We start from the raw sequence: 20830 nt of genomic DNA, 5'->3' as shown, positions 1-20830 counted from the left end.
TTAAAGAAAGGCCCAAACCTATAACTGATTTTAAATCTCCAATTCATGATAAGAAATCTCCCGTTATTGACAAAGTAGACACATCAGAGGAGCTCCCTAAATCACCACTTAAAGAAAGGCCCAAACCTATAACTGAAATAAAATCTCCAATTCATGATAAGAAATCTCCTGTTATTGACAAAGTAGACAAATCAGAGGAGCTCCCTAAATCACCACTTAAAGAAAGGCCCAAACCTATAACTGAACTAAAATCTCCAATTCATGATAAGAAATCTCCCGTTATTGACAAAGTAGACACATCAGAGGAGCTCCCTAAATCACCACTTAAAGAAAGGCCCAAACCTATAACTGAACTAAAATCTCCAATTCATGATAAGAAATCTCCCGTTATTGACAAAGTAGACACATCTGAAGAACTCCCTAAATCACCACTTAAAGAAAGGCCCAAACCTATAACTGAACTAAAATCTCCAATTCATGATAAGAAATCTCCCGTTATTGACGAAGTAGACACATCAGAGGAGCTCCCTAAATCACCACTTAAAGAAAAGCCCGAAAGTATAACTGATTTAAAATCTCCAATTCATGATAAGAAATCTCCCGTTATTGACAAAGGAGACACATCTGAAGAGCTCCTTAAATCACCACTTAAAGAGAAGCCCAACCCTATAACTGAACTAAAATCTCCAATTCATGATAAGACACCTCCCGTTATTGACAAAGTAGACACATCACAGTTACTCCCTAAATCACCTCTTAAAGAAAAGCCCGAAAGTATATCTGAACTAAAATCTCCAATTCATGATAAGACACCTCCCGTTATTGACAAAGTAGACACATCACAGTTACTCCCTAAATCACCTCTTAAAGAAAAGCCCGAAAGTATAACTGATTTAAAATCTCCAATTCATGATAAGAAATCTCACGTTATTGACAAAGGAGACACATCTGAAGAGCTCCTTAAATCACCACTTAAAGAGAAGCCCAAACCTATAACTGAACTAAAATCTCCAATTCATGATAAGAAATCTCCTGTTATTGACAAAGGAGACACATCAGAGGAGCTCCCTAAATCACCACTTAAAGAAAAGCCCAAACCTATAACTGAACTAAAATCTCCAATTCATGATAAGGAATCTCCCGTTATTGACAAAGTAGACACATCTGAAGAGCTCCTTAAACCACCACTTAAAGAGAAGCCCAAACCTATAACTGAACTAAAATCTCCAATTCATGATAAGGAATCTCCCGTTATTGACAAAGTAGACACATCAGAGGAGCTCCCTAAATCACCACTTAAAGAAAGGCCCAAACCTATAACTGAACTAAAATCTCCAATTCATGATAAGAAATCTACCGTTATTGACAAAGTAGACACATCAGAGGAGCTCCCTAAATCACCACTTAAAGAAAAGCCCGAAAGTATAACTGATTTAAAATCTCCAATTCATGATAAGAAATCTCCCGTTATTGACAAAGTAGACACATCAGAGGAGCTCCCTAAATCACCACTTAAAGAGAAGCCCAAACCTATAACTGAACTAAAATCTCCAATTCATGATAAGAAATCTCCCGTTCTTGACAAAGTAGACACATCAGAGGAGCTCCCTAAATCACCACTTAAAGAGAAGCCCAAACCTATAACTGAACTAAAATCTCCAATTCATGATAAGGAATCTCCCGTTATTGACAAAGTAGACACATCTGAAGAACTCCCTAAATCACCACTTAAAGAAAGGCCCAAACCTATAACTGAACTAAAATCTCCAATTCATGATAAGGAATCTCCCGTTATTGACAAAGTAGACACATCTGAAGAACTCCCTAAATCACCACTTAAAGAAAGGCCCAAACCTATAACTGAACTAAAATCTCCAATTCATGATAAGAAATCTCCCGTTATTGACAAAGTAGACACATCTGAAGAACTCCCTAAATCACCACTTAAAGAAAGGCCCAAACCTATAACTGAACTAAAATCTCCAATTCATGATAAGGAATCTCCCGTTATTGACAAAGTAGACACATCTGAAGAACTCCCTAAATCACCACTTAAAGAAAGGCCCAAACCTATAACTGAACTAAAATCTCCAATTCATGATAAGAAATCTCCCGTTATTGACAAAGTAGACACATCAGAGGAGCTCCCTAAATCACCACTTAAAGAAAGGCCCAAACCTATAACTGAACTAAAATCTCCAATTCATGATAAGAAATCTCCCGTTATTGACAAAGTAGACACATCAGAGGAGCTCCCTAAATCACCACTTAAAGAAAGGCCCAAACCTATAACTGAACTAAAATCTCCAATTCATGATAAGAAATCTCCCGTTATTGACAAAGTAGACACATCTGAAGAACTCCCTAAATCACCACTTAAAGAAAGGCCCAAACCTATAACTGAACTAAAATCTCCAATTCATGATAAGAAATCTCCCGTTATTGACAAAGTAGACACATCAGAGGAGCTCCCTAAATCACCACTTAAAGAAAGGCCCAAACCTATAACTGAACTAAAATCTCCAATTCATGATAAGGAATCTCCCGTTATTGACAAAGTAGACACATCTGAAGAACTCCCTAAATCACCACTTAAAGAAAGGCCCAAACCTATAACTGAACTAAAATCTCCAATTCATGATAAGGAATCTCCCGTTATTGACAAAGTAGACACATCTGAAGAACTCCCTAAATCACCACTTAAAGAAAGGCCCAAACCTATAACTGAACTAAAATCTCCAATTCATGATAAGGAATCTCCCGTTATTGACAAAGTAGACACATCTGAAGAACTCCCTAAATCACCACTTAAAGAAAGGCCCAAACCTATAACTGAACTAAAATCTCCAATTCATGATAAGAAATCTCCCGTTATTGACAAAGTAGACACATCAGAGGAGCTCCCTAAATCACCACTTAAAGAAAGGCCCAAACCTATAACTGAACTAAAATCTCCAATTCATGACAAGAAATCTCCTGTTATTGACAAAGTAGACACATCAGAGGAGCTCGCTAAATCACCACTTAAAGAAAAGCCCGAACCTATAACTGAACTAAAATCTCCAATTCATGATAAGAAATCTCCCGTTATTGACAAAGTAGACACATCCGAGGAGCTCCCTAAATCACCACTTAAAGAAAGGCCCAAACCTATAACTGAACTAAAATCTCCAATTCATGATAAGAAATCTCCCGTTATTGACAAAGTAGACACATCAGAGGAGCTCCCTAAATCACCACTTAAAGAAAGGCCCAAACCTATAACTGAACTAAAATCTCCAATTCATGATAAGAAATCTCCCGTTATTGACAAAGTAGACACATCTGAAGAACTCCCTAAATCACCACTTAAAGAAAGGCCCAAACCTATAACTGAACTAAAATCTCCAATTCATGATAAGGAATCTCCCGTTATTGACAAAGTAGACACATCTGAAGAACTCCCTAAATCACCACTTAAAGAAAGGCCCAAACCTATAACTGAACTAAAATCTCCAATTCATGATAAGAAATCTCCCGTTATTGACAAAGTAGACACATCTGAAGAACTCCCTAAATCACCACTTAAAGAAAGGCCCAAACCTATAACTGAACTAAAATCTCCAATTCATGATAAGAAATCTCCCGTTATTGACAAAGTAGACACATCAGAGGAGCTCCCTAAATCACCACTTAAAGAAAGGCCCAAACCTATAACTGAACTAAAATCTCCAATTCATGATAAGAAATCTCCTGTTATTGACAAAGTAGACACATCAGAGGAGCTCCCTAAATCACCACTTAAAGAAAGGCCCAAACCTATAACTGAACTAAAATCTCCAATTCATGATAAGAAATCTCCCGTTATTGACAAAGTAGACACATCAGAGGAGCTCCCTAAATCACCACTTAAAGAAAGGCCCAAACCTATAACTGAACTAAAATCTCCAATTCATGACAAGAAATCTCCTGTTATTGACAAAGTAGACACATCAGAGGAGCTCGCTAAATCACCACTTAAAGAAAAGCCCGAACCTATAACTGAACTAAAATCTCCAATTCATGATAACAAATCTCCCGTTATTGACAAAGTAGACACATCAGAGGAGCTCCCTAAATCACCACTTAAAGAAAAGCCCGAAAGTATAACTGAACTAAAATCTCCAATTCACGATAAGAAATCTCCCGTTATTGACAAAGGAGACACATCAGAGGAGCTCCTTAAATCACCACTTAAAGAGAAGCCCAAACCTATAACTGAACTAAAATCTCCAATTCATGATAAGAAATCTCCCGTTATTGACAAAGTAGACACATCAGAGGAGCTCCCTAAATCACCACTTAAAGAAAGGCCCAAACCTATAACTGAACTAAAATCTCCAATTCATGATAAGAAATCTCCCGTTATTGACAAAGGAGACACATCTGAAGAGCTCCTTAAATCACCACTTAAAGAGAAGCCCAAACCTATAACTGAACTAAAATCTCCAATTCATGATAAGACATCTCCCGTTATTGACAAAGTAGACACATCAGAGGAGCTCACTAAATCACCACTTAAAGAGAAGCCTAAACCTATAACTGATTTAAAATCTCCAATTCATGATAAGAAATCTCCCGTTATTGACGAAGTAGACACATCAGAGGAGCTCACTAAATCACCACTTAAAGAGAAGCCTAAACCTATAACTGATTTAAAATCTCCAATTCATGATAAGAAATCTCCCGTTATTGACGAAGTAGCCACATCAGAGGAGCTCACTAAATCACCACTTAAAGAGAAGCCTAAACCTATAACTGATTTAAAATCTCCAATTCATGATAAGAAATCTCCCGTTATTGACGAAGTAGCCACATCAGAGGAGCTCACTAAATCACCACTTAAAGAAAAGCCCGAAAGTATAACTGATTTAAAATCTCCAATTCATGATAAGAAATCTCCCGTTATTGACAAAGGAGACACATCAGAGGAGCTCCCTAAATCACCACTTAAAGAAAAGCCCGAAAGTATAACTGATTTAAAATCTCCAATTCATGATAAGAAATCTCACGTTATTGACAAAGGAGACGCATCTGAAGAGCTCCTTAAATCACCACTTAAAGAGAAGCCCAAACCTATAACTGAACTAAAATCTCCAATTCATGATAAGAAATCTCCCGTTATTGACAAAGGAGACACATCAGAGGAGCTCCCTAAATCACCACTTAAAGAAAAGCCCGAAAGTATAACTGATTTAAAATCTCCAATTCATGATAAGAAATCTCCCGTTATTGACAAAGTAGACACATCAGAGGAGCTCCCTAAATCACCACTTAAAGAAAAGCCCGAAAGTATAACTGATTTAAAATCTCCAATTCATGATAAGAAATCTCACGTTATTGACAAAGGAGACACATCTGAAGAGCTCCTTAAATCACCACTTAAAGAGAAGCCCAAACCTATAACTGAACTAAAATCTCCAATTCATGATAAGAAATCTCCCGTTATTGACAAAGGAGACACATCAGAGGAGCTCCCTAAATCACCACTTAAAGAAAAGCCCGAAAGTATAACTGATTTAAAATCTCCAATTCATGATAAGAAATCTCCCGTTATTGACAAAGTAGACACATCAGAGGAGCTCCCTAAATCACCACTTAAAGAAAAGCCCGAAAGTATAACTGATTTAAAATCTCCAATTCATGATAAGAAATCTACCGTTATTGACAAAGTAGACACATCAGAGGAGCTCCCTAAATCACCACTTAAAGAAAAGCCCGAAAGTATAACTGATTTAAAATCTCCAATTCATGATAAGAAATCTCCCGTTATTGACAAAGTAGACACATCAGAGGAGCTCCCTAAATCACCACTTAAAGAAAAGCCCGAAAGTATAACTGATTTAAAATCTCCAATTCATGATAAGGAATCTCCCGTTATTGACAAAGTATACACATCTGAAGAGCTCCTTAAATCACCACTTAAAGAGAAGCCCAAACCTATAACTGAACTAAAATCTCCAATTCATGATAAGACATCTCCCGTTATTGACAAAGTAGACACATCACAGTTACTCCCTAAAAAACCACTTAAAGAAAAGCCCGAAAGTATATCTGAACTAAAATCTCCAATTCATGATAAGAAATCTCCCGTTATTGACGAAGTAGACACATCAGAGGAGCTCACTAAATCACCACTTAAAGAAAAGCGCGAAAGTATAACTGATGTAAAATCTCCAATTCATGATAAGAAATCTCCCGTTATTGACAAAGTAGACACATCAGAGGAGCTCCCTAAATCACCTCTTAAAGAAAAGCCCGAAAGTATAACTGATTTAAAATCTCCAATTCATGATAAGAAATCTCCCGTTATTGACAAAGGAGACACATCTGAAGAGCTCCTTAAATCACCACTTAAAGAGAAGCCCAAACCTATAACTGAACTAAAATCTCCAATTCATGATAAGAAATCTCCCGTTATTGACAAAGGAGACACATCAGAGGAGCTCCCTAAATCACCACTTAAAGAAAAGCCCGAAAGTTTAACTGATTTAAAATCTCCAATTCATGACAAGAAATCTCCTGTTATTGACAAAGTAGACACATCAGAGGAGCTCGCTAAATCACCACTTAAAGAAAAGCCCGAAAGTATAACTGAACTAAAATCTCCAATTCACGATAAGACATCTCCAGTTATTGACAAAGTAGTCACATCTGGAGAACTCCCTAAATCACCACTTAAAGAAAGGCCCAAACCTATAACTGAACTAAAATCTCCAATTCATGATAAGAAATCTCCCGTTATTGACAAAGGAGACACATCTGAAGAGCTCCTTAAATCACCACTTAAAGAGAAGCCCAAACCTATAACTGAACTAAAATCTCCAATTCATGATAAGAAATCTCCCGTTATTGACAAAGGAGACACATCAGAGGAGCTCCCTAAATCACCACTTAAAGAAAAGCCCGAAAGTATAACTGATTTAAAATCTCCAATTCATGATAAGAAATCTCCCGTTATTGACGAAGTAGACACATCAGAGGAGCTCACTAAATCACCACTTAAAGAAAAGCCCGAAAGTATATCTGAACTAAAATCTCCAATTCATGATAAGACACCTCCCGTTATTGACAAAGTAGACACATCACAGTTACTCCCTAAATCACCTCTTAAAGAAAAGCCCGAAAGTATAACTGATTTAAAATCTCCAATTCATGATAAGAAATCTCACGTTATTGACAAAGGAGACACATCTGAAGAGCTCCTTAAATCACCACTTAAAGAAAAGCCCGAAAGTATAACTGATTTAAAATCTCCAATTCATGATAAGAAATCTCCCGTTATTAACAAAGTAGATACATCAGAGGAGCTCCCTAAATCACCTCTTAAGGAAAAGCCCGAAAGTATAACTGATTTAAAATCTCCAATTCATGATAAGAAATCTACCGTTATTGACAAAGTAGACACATCAGAGGAGCTCCCTAAATCACCACTTAAAGAGAAGCCCAAACCTATAACTGAACTAAAATCTCCAATTCATGATAAGGAATCTCCCGTTATTGACAAAGTATACACATCTGAAGAGCTCCTTAAATCACCACTTAAAGAGAAGCCCAAACCTATAACTGAACTAAAATCTCCAATTCATGATAAGGAATCTCCCGTTATTGACAAAGTATACACATCTGAAGAGCTCCTTAAATCACCACTTAAAGAGAAGCCCAAACCTATAACTGAACTAAAATCTCCAATTCATGATAAGGAATCTCCCGTTATTGACAAAGTATACACATCTGAAGAGCTCCTTAAATCACCACTTAAAGAGAAGCCCAAACCTATAACTGAACTAAAATCTCCAATTCATGATAAGACATCTCCCGTTATTGACGAAGTAGACACATCGGAGGAGCTCACTAAATCACCACTTAAAGAAAAGCGCGAAAGTATAACTGATGTAAAATCTCCAATTCATGATAAGAAATCTCCCGTTATTGACAAAGTAGACACATCAGAGGAGCTCCCTAAATCACCTCTTAAAGAAAAGCCCGAAAGTATAACTGATTTAAAATCTCCAATTCATGATAAGAAATCTCCCGTTATTGACAAAGGAGACACATCTGAAGAGCTCCTTAAATCACCACTTAAAGAGAAGCCCAAACCTATAACTGAACTAAAATCTCCAATTCATGATAAGAAATCTCCCGTTATTGACAAAGGAGACACATCAGAGGAGCTCCCTAAATCACCACTTAAAGAAAAGCCCGAAAGTTTAACTGAACTAAAATCTCCAATTCACGATAAGACATCTCCCGTTATTGACGAAGTAGACATATCAGAGGAGCTCACTAAATCACCACTTAAAGAAAAGCCCGAAAGTATAACTGATTTAAAATCTCCTATTCATGATAAGAAATCTCCCGTTATTGACGAAGTAGACACATCAGAGGAGCTCCCTAAATCACCTCTTAAAGAAAAGCCCGAAAGTATAACTGATTTAAAATCTCCAATTCATGATAAGAAGTCTCCCGTTATTGACAAAGTAGTCACATCTGGAGAACTCCCTAAATCACCACTTAAAGAAAGGCCCAAACCTATAACTGAACTAAAATCTCCAATTCATGATAAGAAATCTCCCGTTATTGACAAAGGAGACACATCTGAAGAGCTCCTTAAATCACCACTTAAAGAGAAGCCCAAACCTATAACTGAACTAAAATCTCCAATTCATGATAAGAAATCTCCCGTTATTGACAAAGTAGACACATCAGAGGAGCTCCCTAAATCACCCCTTAAAGAAAGGCCCAAACCTATAACTGAAATAAAATCTCCAATTCATTATAAGAAATCTCCCGTTATTGACAAAGTAGACACATCAGAGGAGCTCCCTAAATCACCCCTTAAAGAAAGGCCCAAACCTATAACTGAAATAAAATCTCCAATTCATTATAAGAAATCTCCCGTTATTGACGAAGTAGACACATCAGAGGAGCTCCCTAAATCACCTCTTAAAGAAAAGCCCGAAAGTATAACTGATTTAAAATCTCCAATTCATGATAAGAAGTCTCCCGTTATTGACAAAGTAGTCACATCTGGAGAACTCCCTAAATCACCACTTAAAGAAAGGCCCAAACCTATAACTGAACTAAAATCTCCAATTCATGATAAGAAATCTCCCGTTATTGACAAAGGAGACACATCTGAAGAGCTCCTTAAATCACCACTTAAAGAGAAGCCCAAACCTATAACTGAACTAAAATCTCCAATTCATGATAAGAAATCTCCCGTTATTGACAAAGTAGCCACATCTGAAGAGCTCCTTAAATCACCACTTAAAGAGAAGCCCAAACCTACAACTGATTTAAAATCTCCAATTCATGATAAGAAGTCTCCCGTTATTGACAAAGTAGACACATCAGAGGAGCTCCCTAAATCACCCCTTAAAGAAAGGCCCAAACCTATAACTGAAATAAAATCTCCAATTCATTATAAGAAATCTCCCGTTATTTACAAAGTAGACACATCAGAGGAGCTCCCTAAATCACCCCTTAAAGAAAGGCCCAAACCTATAACTGAAATAAAATCTCCAATTCATTATAAGAAATCTCCCGTTATTGACAAAGTAGACACATCAGAGGAGCTCCCTAAATCACCCCTTAAAGAAAGGCCCAAACCTATAACTGAACTAAAATCTCCAATTCATGATAAGACATCTCCCGTTATTGACAAAGTAGACACATCACAGTTACTCCCTAAACCACCACTTAAAGAAAAGCCCGAAAATATATCTGAACTAAAATCTCCAATTCATGATAAGAAATCTCCCGTTATTGACAAAGTAGACACATCAGAGGAGCTCCCTAAATCACCCCTTAAAGAAAGGCCCAAACCTATAACTGAACTAAAATCTCCAATTCATGATAAGACATCTCCCGTTATTGACAAAGTAGACACATCACAGTTACTCCCTAAACCACCACTTAAAGAAAAGCCCGAAAGTATATCTGAACTAAAATCTCCAATTCATGATAAGAAATCTCCCGTTATTGACAAAGTAGACACATCTGAAGAACTCCCTAAATCACCACTTAAAGAAAGGCCCAAACCTATAACTGAACTAAAATCTCCAATTCATGATAAGACATCTCCCGTTATTGACAAAGTAGACACATCACAGTTACTCCCTAAACCACCACTTAAAGAAAAGCCCGAAAGTATATCTGAACTAAAATCTCCAATTCATGATAAGAAATCTCCCGTTATTGACGAAGTAGACACATCAGAGGAGCTCCCTAAATCACCCCTTAAAGAGAAGCCCAAACCTATAACTGAACTAAAATCTCCAATTCATGATAAGACATCTCCCGTTATTGACAAAGTAGACACATCACAGTTACTCCCTAAACCACCACTTAAAGAAAAGCCCGAAAATATATCTGAACTAAAATCTCCAATTCATGATAAGAAATCTCCCGTTATTGACAAAGTATACACATCTGAAGAGCTCCTTAAATCACCACTTAAAGAGAAGCCCAAACCTATAACTGAACTAAAATCTCCAATTCATGATAAGACATCTCCCGTTATTGACGAAGTAGACACATCAGAGGAGCTCACTAAATCACCACTTAAAGAAAAGCGCGAAAGTATAACTGATGTAAAATCTCCAATTCATGATAAGAAATCTCCCGTTATTGACAAAGTAGACACATCAGAGGAGCTCCCTAAATCACCTCTTAAAGAAAAGCCCGAAAGTATAACTGATTTAAAATCTCCAATTCATGATAAGAAATCTCCCGTTATTGACAAAGGAGACACATCTGAAGAGCTCCTTAAATCACCACTTAAAGAGAAGCCCAAACCTATAACTGAACTAAAATCTCCAATTCATGATAAGAAATCTCCCGTTATTGACAAAGGAGACACATCAGAGGAGCTCCCTAAATCACCACTTAAAGAAAAGCCCGAAAGTTTAACTGAACTAAAATCTCCAATTCACGATAAGACATCTCCCGTTATTGACGAAGTAGACATATCAGAGGAGCTCACTAAATCACCACTTAAAGAAAAGCCCGAAAGTATAACTGATTTAAAATCTCCTATTCATGATAAGAAATCTCCCGTTATTGACGAAGTAGACACATCAGAGGAGCTCCCTAAATCACCTCTTAAAGAAAAGCCCGAAAGTATAACTGATTTAAAATCTCCAATTCATGATAAGAAGTCTCCCGTTATTGACAAAGTAGTCACATCTGGAGAACTCCCTAAATCACCACTTAAAGAAAGGCCCAAACCTATAACTGAACTAAAATCTCCAATTCATGATAAGAAATCTCCCGTTATTGACAAAGGAGACACATCTGAAGAGCTCCTTAAATCACCACTTAAAGAGAAGCCCAAACCTATAACTGAACTAAAATCTCCAATTCATGATAAGAAATCTCCCGTTATTGACAAAGTAGACACATCAGAGGAGCTCCCTAAATCACCCCTTAAAGAAAGGCCCAAACCTATAACTGAAATAAAATCTCCAATTCATTATAAGAAATCTCCCGTTATTGACAAAGTAGACACATCAGAGGAGCTCCCTAAATCACCCCTTAAAGAAAGGCCCAAACCTATAACTGAAATAAAATCTCCAATTCATTATAAGAAATCTCCCGTTATTGACGAAGTAGACACATCAGAGGAGCTCCCTAAATCACCTCTTAAAGAAAAGCCCGAAAGTATAACTGATTTAAAATCTCCAATTCATGATAAGAAGTCTCCCGTTATTGACAAAGTAGTCACATCTGGAGAACTCCCTAAATCACCACTTAAAGAAAGGCCCAAACCTATAACTGAACTAAAATCTCCAATTCATGATAAGAAATCTCCCGTTATTGACAAAGGAGACACATCTGAAGAGCTCCTTAAATCACCACTTAAAGAGAAGCCCAAACCTATAACTGAACTAAAATCTCCAATTCATGATAAGAAATCTCCCGTTATTGACAAAGTAGCCACATCTGAAGAGCTCCTTAAATCACCACTTAAAGAGAAGCCCAAACCTACAACTGATTTAAAATCTCCAATTCATGATAAGAAGTCTCCCGTTATTGACAAAGTAGACACATCAGAGGAGCTCCCTAAATCACCCCTTAATGAAAGGCCCAAACCTATAACTGAAATAAAATCTCCAATTCATTATAAGAAATCTCCCGTTATTGACAAAGTAGACACATCAGAGGAGCTCCCTAAATCACCCCTTAAAGAAAGGCCCAAACCTATAACTGAAATAAAATCTCCAATTCATTATAAGAAATCTCCCGTTATTTACAAAGTAGACACATCAGAGGAGCTCCCTAAATCACCCCTTAAAGAAAGGCCCAAACCTATAACTGAAATAAAATCTCCAATTCATTATAAGAAATCTCCCGTTATTGACAAAGTAGACACATCAGAGGAGCTCCCTAAATCACCCCTTAAAGAAAGGCCCAAACCTATAACTGAACTAAAATCTCCAATTCATGATAAGACATCTCCCGTTATTGACAAAGTAGACACATCACAGTTACTCCCTAAACCACCACTTAAAGAAAAGCCCGAAAATATATCTGAACTAAAATCTCCAATTCATGATAAGAAATCTCCCGTTATTGACAAAGTAGACACATCAGAGGAGCTCCCTAAATCACCCCTTAAAGAAAGGCCCAAACCTATAACTGAACTAAAATCTCCAATTCATGATAAGACATCTCCCGTTATTGACAAAGTAGACACATCACAGTTACTCCCTAAACCACCACTTAAAGAAAAGCCCGAAAGTATATCTGAACTAAAATCTCCAATTCATGATAAGAAATCTCCCGTTATTGACAAAGTAGACACATCTGAAGAACTCCCTAAATCACCACTTAAAGAAAGGCCCAAACCTATAACTGAACTAAAATCTCCAATTCATGATAAGACATCTCCCGTTATTGACAAAGTAGACACATCACAGTTACTCCCTAAACCACCACTTAAAGAAAAGCCCGAAAGTATATCTGAACTAAAATCTCCAATTCATGATAAGAAATCTCCCGTTATTGACGAAGTAGACACATCAGAGGAGCTCCCTAAATCACCCCTTAAAGAAAGGCCCAAACCTATAACTGAACTAAAATCTCCAATTCATGATAAGACATCTCCCGTTATTGACAAAGTAGACACATCACAGTTACTCCCTAAACCACCACTTAAAGAAAAGCCCGAAAGTATATCTGAACTAAAATCTCCAATTCATGATAAGAAATCTCCCGTTATTGACGAAGTAGACACATCAGAGGAGCTCCCTAAATCACCACTTAAAGAGAAGCCTAAACCTATAACTGATTTAAAATCTCCAATTCATGATAAGAAATCTCCCGTTATTGACAAAGGAAACACATCAGAGGAGCTCCCTAAATCACCACTTAAAGAAAAGCCCGAAAGTATAACTGATTTAAAATCTCCAATTCATGATAAGAAATCTCCCGTTATTGACAAAGTAGACACATCTGAAGAACTCCCTAAATCACCACTTAAAGAAAGGTCCAAACCTATAACTGAACTAAAATCTCCAATTCATGATAAGAAATCTCCCGTTATTGACAAAGTAGACACATCAGAGGAGCTCACTAAATCACCACTTAAAGAAAAGCCCGAAAGTATAACTGATTTAAAATCTCCAATTCATGATAAGAAATCTCCCGTTATTGACAAAGTAGCCACATCTGAAGAGCTCCTTAAATCACCACTTAAAGAGAAGCCCAAACCTATAACTGAACTAAAATCTCCAATTCATGATAAGAAATCTCCCGTTATTGACAAAGTAGACACATCTGAAGACCTCCCTAAATCACCACTTAAAGAAAAGCCCGAAAATACAACTGATTTAAAATCTCCAATTCATGATAAGAAATCTCCCGTTATTGACAAAGTAGACACATCAGAGGAGCTCCCTAAATCACCACTTAAAGAGAAGCCCAAACCTATAACTGAACTAAAATCTCCAATTCATGATAAGAAATCTCCCGTTATTGACAAAGTAGACAAATCAGAGGAGCTCCCTAAATCACCACTTAAAGAGAAGCCCAAACCTATAACTGAACTAAAATCTCCAATTCATGATAAGACATCTCCCGTTATTGACAAAGTAGACACATCAGAGGAGCTCCCTAAATCACCACTTAAAGAGAAGCCCAAACCTATAACTGAACTAAAATCTCCAATTCATGATAAGAAATCTCCCGTTATTGACAAAGTAGACAAATCAGAGGAGCTCCCTAAATCACCACTTAAAGAGAAGCCCAAACCTATAACTGAACTAAAATCTCCAATTCATGATAAGACATCTCCCGTTATTGACAAAGTAGACACATCAGAGGAGCTCCCTAAATCACCACTTAAAGAGAAGCCCAAACCTATAACTGAACTAAAATCTCCAATTCATGATAAGAAATCTCCCGTTATTGACAAAGTAGACACATCAGAGGAGCTCCCTAAATCACCACTTAAAGAGAAGCCCAAACCTATAACTGAACTAAAATCTCCAATTCATGATAAGAAATCTCCCGTTATTGACAAAGTAGACACATCAGAGGAGCTCCCTAAATCACCACTTAAAGAAAAGCCCGAGTCTATAACTGAACTAAAATCTCCAATTCACGACGAGAAGTCTTCTGTTATTGAGAAAGCTGACACATCTAAGGGCCTCCCTAAATCACCTCTTAAAGAAAAGCCCGAAAGTATAACTGATTTAAAATCTCCAATTCATGATAAGAAATCTCCCGTTATTGACAAAGTATGCACTTCTACAGAGTTTCTTAAATCTCTATTCAATGAAAATCGCGATCCTGTAGCGAAGTTAAAATCTTCTATACATGATCAGAAATCTCCAGTTCATGATAAGGTCTGTCTTATTTATGATGATAAATCTGATGTTACTGGTAAAGTAGATTCCTTTCTGGTGTGTCCTAAATCATCAAGCAAGGAAAAACTTAAATTGGTGACAGAGTTTGAATCATCTTCACAGGGTAAAAAGTCATTAATTCTTGATACGAAATTTGCTGTCACTGATAAATTAGAAATATCTGAAAGCGTCCTTAGGTCACCAACTAAATATGAACTCAAATCTATGCCTGTTTTAAAATCTTCCATTATTGATCCAGAATGCTTTGTTACTGATGAAGTACCTATTCAGGATGAGACACTTATTTTAATAGACAAAATTGAATCTTTTGCACCAGTTTCAGGACCGACCGAACGTGTCTGTGAGTTAAAACCTGATGTATATCATGAGAAAGTTGATATTTCACCTACGAAATCTCAAACTTATGATCAAAATTTTTTTGTTACGCAAAAATGTGCTATATTTAAAGAAATTCCTACATTCACAATTAAAGAGAAATCCGAACTTGTCACTGAGTTAAGTTCTCAAATTCAGTACCAGAAGCCTTTTGTTCATAATAAGAACGTTCTAGACGAAAAATCTCCCATTCTTGAAGGTAATTCTTCAGAGACCTTTAAAAGCGATAAAGAGCTATTTAGTCTACAAACTGACACTTTTAAACAGACTCAAGAATCAGTAACTAAAGAAAAATTCGAAGCCACCATTAATTCAAAATCTTCTGTTTATGATAAAAAATCTCCCATACTTCCTAAAACTAATAAATTTGCACATACAGATAATAATTACACTAAAGATGTTCACTCTATGGAAGACGAACCTACAATCATCGAAATCCTTCCAAGTCAGAAACCACATAAACCTCAAACATTGAAAGCACATAAAGAATTATCAGTTCAGCAGGAATCGAAAACCTTTGTTAAATCAAAGACTGCAGAAGCTGTAGCAGATGCTAGTCATCGACATAAACGGGAATCTGCATCGGGAAGGCTTATTCTTGACACTCGTTTAAAAAAAGATACTTCAAACCTACAAAAACTTTCACAAAATACCAAGAAATTTGTTAAGTCAAGTGTGGCAACTACGGAAAACTTGCAGAAAAAGAAATGTTTCTCGGAATCTTCTAGAACAACGGCAAGAAAGACATCTGAGCAAGTCCTGGATCCAAGCATTGTTACTTCTAAGATCAGCACAAGAAAACAATTGGAGAAGAAATATGTTCGGAAATCTTCTGAGACATCAGATGATATGTCCAGTGGTCGCCTTTCCTCAAAATCTGAAGTGACTGTTGTGACTCGATCACCTTCTGGCCAATCTACTGAAAGCGGTCCAAAAAAATCAGAGACAGATTTTGAACCTGGATCCTCAGAATCAGATGATGTTTTGATGAAAAGATCAGTACATTTATCCAGAGTTTCAGAGAGGAGAGTTAGAAGTATTGCTTCTAGTATACCTGTGTCTGTAACCAGCGTTCCTCCAAAAGTAGATAATAAAAAGTCGTTTAGCCCAAGAAGATCTAGAGTTAAACCGTCAAAAACTGGAAGCGATGCCGATGTCAGCTCTGAGGATGAAAAAAAATCGGTATCAGATTTGAAACCGAAAAAGCTTTCAAAGCCTCGTTTTTCCAAATCCCCAGAATCCCCCAAAAAGTCTCCTGCTTATAAAGGACGCAGGCCAACTACCTCTTCTAGCATGGAAGCAACTTCTAGAAGCTCCGGAAGCGACTCTCCAGCAATTAAGAAGCATGCCTACTTCAAAAAGAAGGTGGATAATGAGGTTACCAGGACTCCATCCTCTCCAAAAAAATATGACAACCGAGTGTATGGATATATGATGTCCACTTTTTCTCGGGATATGAAGATCGATAAAGCTCATCCCAAAGACAAAAAGGAGACTGATAACATTAATCAACAAGTTAAAGGTAGCAGTCGATTAAATCACAAAATTGTTGATGAGAAGAAGCTTGAGGATGATAATAAGAAATCTGAAGCTGTTAAAGTTGAAGAGGCGGGCAAATATTGCAAAGCTGACTATAAAGCTCTAACGGAATTGCGCAAAGCTAGTCCCTCTCCCACCAAATTGAAACGCACAATTCTGACTGAGCATATCAGGAAACATCCCTCCCATATTTTAGACACGTCCCAGAAAATTGATTCTGACCGAACCGTCCAATTTGCCGATCGTGGTAGAAGCCAATCAGTTATGTCTACCTCCCATAACTTTCCAAGAGAGGGAAGCAAAAGCGCAAGCCCTACATCCCTACCCGGTAGCCCTATAAGAGTGCGAAGTGCTAATGGAGGTTCTAAAATTACTTCTGAGGTGTTTACTCGCACTGAGAACCATTCGGGTTCTATTGAAGTCATTTATCGTCAGCCATTTGAGAATATTAGACGTGTTGCCTCACTATTGAAGAATGAAACTGAGATCTCCTTAATCGACACAACTGATTCTAGCTTGTCTGAGTCAGTAGCTCTTCCGAGCAGTCCTTCTGATCATGACGTCAGCTCTGAGGCTAATGGAAAGATTAAGTCTGTTTCTCCAACTTCTCCATGGCACAGAAAGTCTCTAGAGAATGCTCACAGGGTTTCAGACATACTCACTTGTCCTATACCTCTAGGCGATAGTCTGCAGCCTTGTGAAGACCCAAACCTGACTTTGGCGAGACAGATGGTGTTGGCTCAGTACGAGAAAAAATCTACAGCTGAGCAGGAGGAGTCAGGGAGGCAGTCTGAAGAACGACTGTCTCCTATAATAAGTGTGGAGGTGGTATCCCCTCCGAGAAGGAAGTTCAAGTTTGAGTATGACGAGGCTGATGATACAACAAAAGGTAACACACCCTCAGTGACGCCTGATATACCGATGTCATCCTACAGCATGGCTTCTCGAATAGACCCACGCAAAGAGGTATAATTCCTTGTAAATTAGATTAGATTCTGCTTAGATTAGTGCAACATACATTCTGTTTTGCTCAGTTGCATGTTTGGTCTTGTTCTTCCACGTTTACTAATTTCTGAGTATTGATGGGAACATGGCTTCTAAATTCGCACCCTTAATATTTCTCCCTATCTAGGTCAACAGCACTCAGAATGTCCTTAGCAGTGGACGTTCCGGCCATAAGTGTCACCCCTGAAGCTGAAGAAGATGATGATCACATACTTTTGAACCTGTCAGAAGCTCTTACTGATGTTGAAGACCTCTTTGATCAGAATGAAGACGATCGCTCAGTCCCAGTTACACCGATAAAGAAAAGTAAGCTTAGAATCAAGCTTCCAGTCGATGATGCTGGTTTCACTGATATTGAGGATTTTGAGGCGTCCTCAGATGAAGGCGAAGAAAATCTTGCCCCGCATAAAGCACCAGTGAAACTTACCGATTTGGATATGGAGGCTCCAGTGGTGGAGGAGAGTTTCAAGAGAAAGCCGAAGGGCAAGAAGCAAGCTCAAACCCAATTTGCCACCAAACATAAAAGCTTTTGCCGCAGTTTATCTGACGGGGACAATGAGTCTGATGATGAGGGAGTTGCCACCAATAGCGAGGACTACGAAACGGACCATGAGATCAAGGACGATATTCCGGACACTGACTTTGATCCTGATTTGTATAAGGCTCAGAACTTGGTAGCTGAAAACCTTCATAATTCCAGACCCTCATCTCCGGTGTCTTCCTCTGAACACTCAGAGCCTTCATTGCCTAAATCAAGTTTAGGAGTGGTTTTTGATGATCAGGGCGGCACCACTGATATTGAAGTACTCAACTCCAACAGCGAAGATGATCTGATTAAGCCCAAAACGCGAAGATTCAGGCACAGAAAGCATTCAAGATCTTCTTGCACTGACATGGAAGATGTTTATTTCTCAGGAGATGATACTCCAAAGCTTCGCAAGAAACATAAACGAAGTAAAGCTAAACATTTGCTGGTCAGAAGCAACACCATTCCCTTTGAATCTGAAAATGAGGAAAACGATGAGTTGCCTTTTCCAATATGCAAAAGAATTGCCCAAAAGAAGCAAGTAGCTCTAAGAGTCCCAGACTTTGATAGTAACTTTGAAACTGACGTTGAAGAGCTTGAGGGTGAAGCTGATTTAGATAAAGTTGTAATTGATGAATCAGCTTTGGAGAGCAAGCTTAAGGAGATTGCTGCTGCCTATGGAGAAGTAGAGGAAGCTGCTCATAAGGTCCAAAAAACCGTACAACCGGGCAGTTTTGTTATAGTAGATGATGGGGATAATGTAGAAAGTGAAGACACTGATGAGGAATTTGCTGAAGGCGTTGAACTTAATTCTCCAAATAATACAGAACATTCTTATAAAGTTAAATTCAGTCCCTCATTTTCACAACCATCTTCTACATTGGCGTTGCCAGGAAATTCTGAGGAACCTTTGACTGATTGTGAGAACTTGGATAGCTCCCAAGATGAAGGTTTTTCTAGGAAAATTCCATTGGCATTCAGGCAGTCCCAAGAATTTACAGAAGAAGAAGATTTTACTGAAGACGAAACAGCAACCCAGGCTTTCGAAGATATCCCAGCGCCCTCTCCTTCTAGAAATTTAGTGTTAATCCAAGATAATGACACTTTGGCTCCAACAATACACATTCTCCCTTTGGAAAGTGTTGAAGCCAATGAAGAAGACGTCTCCAGCATGGAAAATGCTACCGAGGAGGAAGCTTTATCGTCTGTGGAGGAGGCTTTCGATGCATTAGAGTTTTACGAAAATCCTGGGCATACGGTGTTGCCGGTATTGGAAGGAGGAGTTGTTCAAGTTCGGGATAGTTGCAATGGAGAGAGAAAGAGCCCTGATTTGAGGGAGGCTGCTACTGATACTGAAGATTTGGTTATAGACAAGGGGAATCGCAGAAAAAGAGCGCCTAAGTTTAAAGCTATGTTCCTAGGAAGTAAGAGTAATGTAGCTTTAAGGGTTCCAAGAAGGAAGGACGCGCAACTTACTGATACAGAGAATGTGGATGTCTCAGAAGATGACTCAGCCACTCCATGTTATAAGAAACGTGTAGGATGTCCTAAAGGACGCAGAACTAAAAGTCCAGATACCACAGATAGTGAGGAGGTCATGGCCTCAGCAGAGGAAGATTTAGCTATGATTTCAACTCCCAGGCATGTTCATAAGGAACTGGACCAAATGTGTGTTTCTAAAGTGCATGACGAGGTTTCAAGGAAATGTGAGTGTGAGGAGGTTTTATATCTTAAAGGAGGAGGAGGTTATAGCAGCCCAGCCTCTGAGGAATCTGGAAGTGAAGAGTTGAGAGTACCAAAAGCCGAGGAATTAAACATGGCGGTGACTTCCAGAAAACTGGAACACGTTTACTTTTCCAAGGCGCAGAATGAGTTCTCATCTAAAAGTGAGGAAGAGGAAGTGTTGTACCTTAAAGGAGGAGGCTACTACAGCACGAATCCTGAGGAATATGGGAATGAGGAAATCATAGCCTTGGCAGAAAAGGATTTAAACACTGAGGCAACTCTCAGAAAACTGGGTCAAATATGTGTGCCCAAGGTGTGCGAGCAGCTTTCAGAGAAATGTGATAATAAGGAGGTATTGTACTTCAAAGGAGGAGATTGCAGTGGCCTGGAAGTAGATTCTGAGTGCTGGAATGTTGACTTTATCAAGAACTTGGTCATGGTTTTTGAAGGTATTAATGTTAGCTTGTAGTTGCTAGTCGTAGCTGTCCATGAAGACCTATAGCTGGGAGTAAGTATTGCACGGACATTGCAATGTTGCAAATTGTAGTAAGGCTGGAGACACACTTTTATTTTGTGAGTGTTTTTTATACCTTGAGGAGTGTATTTAGGGAGTAGGAGCAGGGAGGAATCGACAGCACTGAGTAAGTGAAAATTTTTGGAAATATTACTGAACGTTTTGCACTGTATCTCCATAGCCTCTTCTCTCAGAACTTTCGACTCCTCAAATTTGGTTCCTTTAAATGTTAAAAGGTTTAAGTGTACCTAAACA

At 38.1% G+C, this 20830-nt stretch overlaps 3 protein-coding genes across 3 annotated transcripts in view; all 3 read left to right on the top strand.

The window, feature by feature from the left end:
- Nucleotides 1-16102, top strand: part of LOC136415576 (ankyrin-2-like) — a 36109-nt gene extending 20007 nt beyond the window's left edge. The window contains exons 14-32 of the mRNA XM_066400212.1: nucleotides 871-1034; nucleotides 1134-1262; nucleotides 1674-2018; nucleotides 2538-2774; nucleotides 3294-3530; nucleotides 4698-4878; nucleotides 5839-6230; nucleotides 6534-6866; nucleotides 7182-7418; nucleotides 7506-7958; nucleotides 8478-8702; nucleotides 9018-9362; nucleotides 9882-10118; nucleotides 10314-10658; nucleotides 11178-11402; nucleotides 11718-12170; nucleotides 12690-12978; nucleotides 14560-15975; nucleotides 16053-16102. Of these exons, the coding sequence (XP_066256309.1) occupies nucleotides 871-1034; nucleotides 1134-1262; nucleotides 1674-2018; nucleotides 2538-2774; nucleotides 3294-3530; nucleotides 4698-4878; nucleotides 5839-6230; nucleotides 6534-6866; nucleotides 7182-7418; nucleotides 7506-7958; nucleotides 8478-8702; nucleotides 9018-9362; nucleotides 9882-10118; nucleotides 10314-10658; nucleotides 11178-11402; nucleotides 11718-12170; nucleotides 12690-12978; nucleotides 14560-15975; nucleotides 16053-16102 (6293 nt within the window). The remainder of the gene's footprint in view (nucleotides 1-870; nucleotides 1035-1133; nucleotides 1263-1673; nucleotides 2019-2537; nucleotides 2775-3293; nucleotides 3531-4697; nucleotides 4879-5838; nucleotides 6231-6533; nucleotides 6867-7181; nucleotides 7419-7505; nucleotides 7959-8477; nucleotides 8703-9017; nucleotides 9363-9881; nucleotides 10119-10313; nucleotides 10659-11177; nucleotides 11403-11717; nucleotides 12171-12689; nucleotides 12979-14559; nucleotides 15976-16052) is intronic.
- LOC136415673 (uncharacterized) overlaps nucleotides 1-20687 on the top strand; it is a 34348-nt gene extending 13661 nt beyond the window's left edge. The window contains exon 2 of the mRNA XM_066400381.1: nucleotides 17938-20687. Coding sequence (XP_066256478.1) covers nucleotides 17954-20530 — 2577 coding nt within the window. The 5' untranslated portion in view covers nucleotides 17938-17953 and the 3' untranslated portion in view covers nucleotides 20531-20687. The remainder of the gene's footprint in view (nucleotides 1-17937) is intronic.
- LOC136415668 (titin homolog) overlaps nucleotides 16044-20830 on the top strand; it is a 34749-nt gene continuing 29962 nt past the window's right edge. Inside the window, exon 1 of the mRNA XM_066400373.1 lies at nucleotides 16044-17694. Coding sequence (XP_066256470.1) covers nucleotides 16116-17694 — 1579 coding nt within the window. The 5' untranslated portion in view covers nucleotides 16044-16115. The remainder of the gene's footprint in view (nucleotides 17695-20830) is intronic.

This window comes from Euwallacea similis, chromosome 20, assembly GCF_039881205.1.
Source record: "Euwallacea similis isolate ESF13 chromosome 20, ESF131.1, whole genome shotgun sequence".
In the NCBI taxonomy this organism is placed as follows: domain Eukaryota; kingdom Metazoa; phylum Arthropoda; class Insecta; order Coleoptera; family Curculionidae; genus Euwallacea; species Euwallacea similis.
The sequence above is the reverse complement of the archived record's forward strand: the minus strand, read 5'-3'. Positions and strand labels throughout refer to the sequence as shown.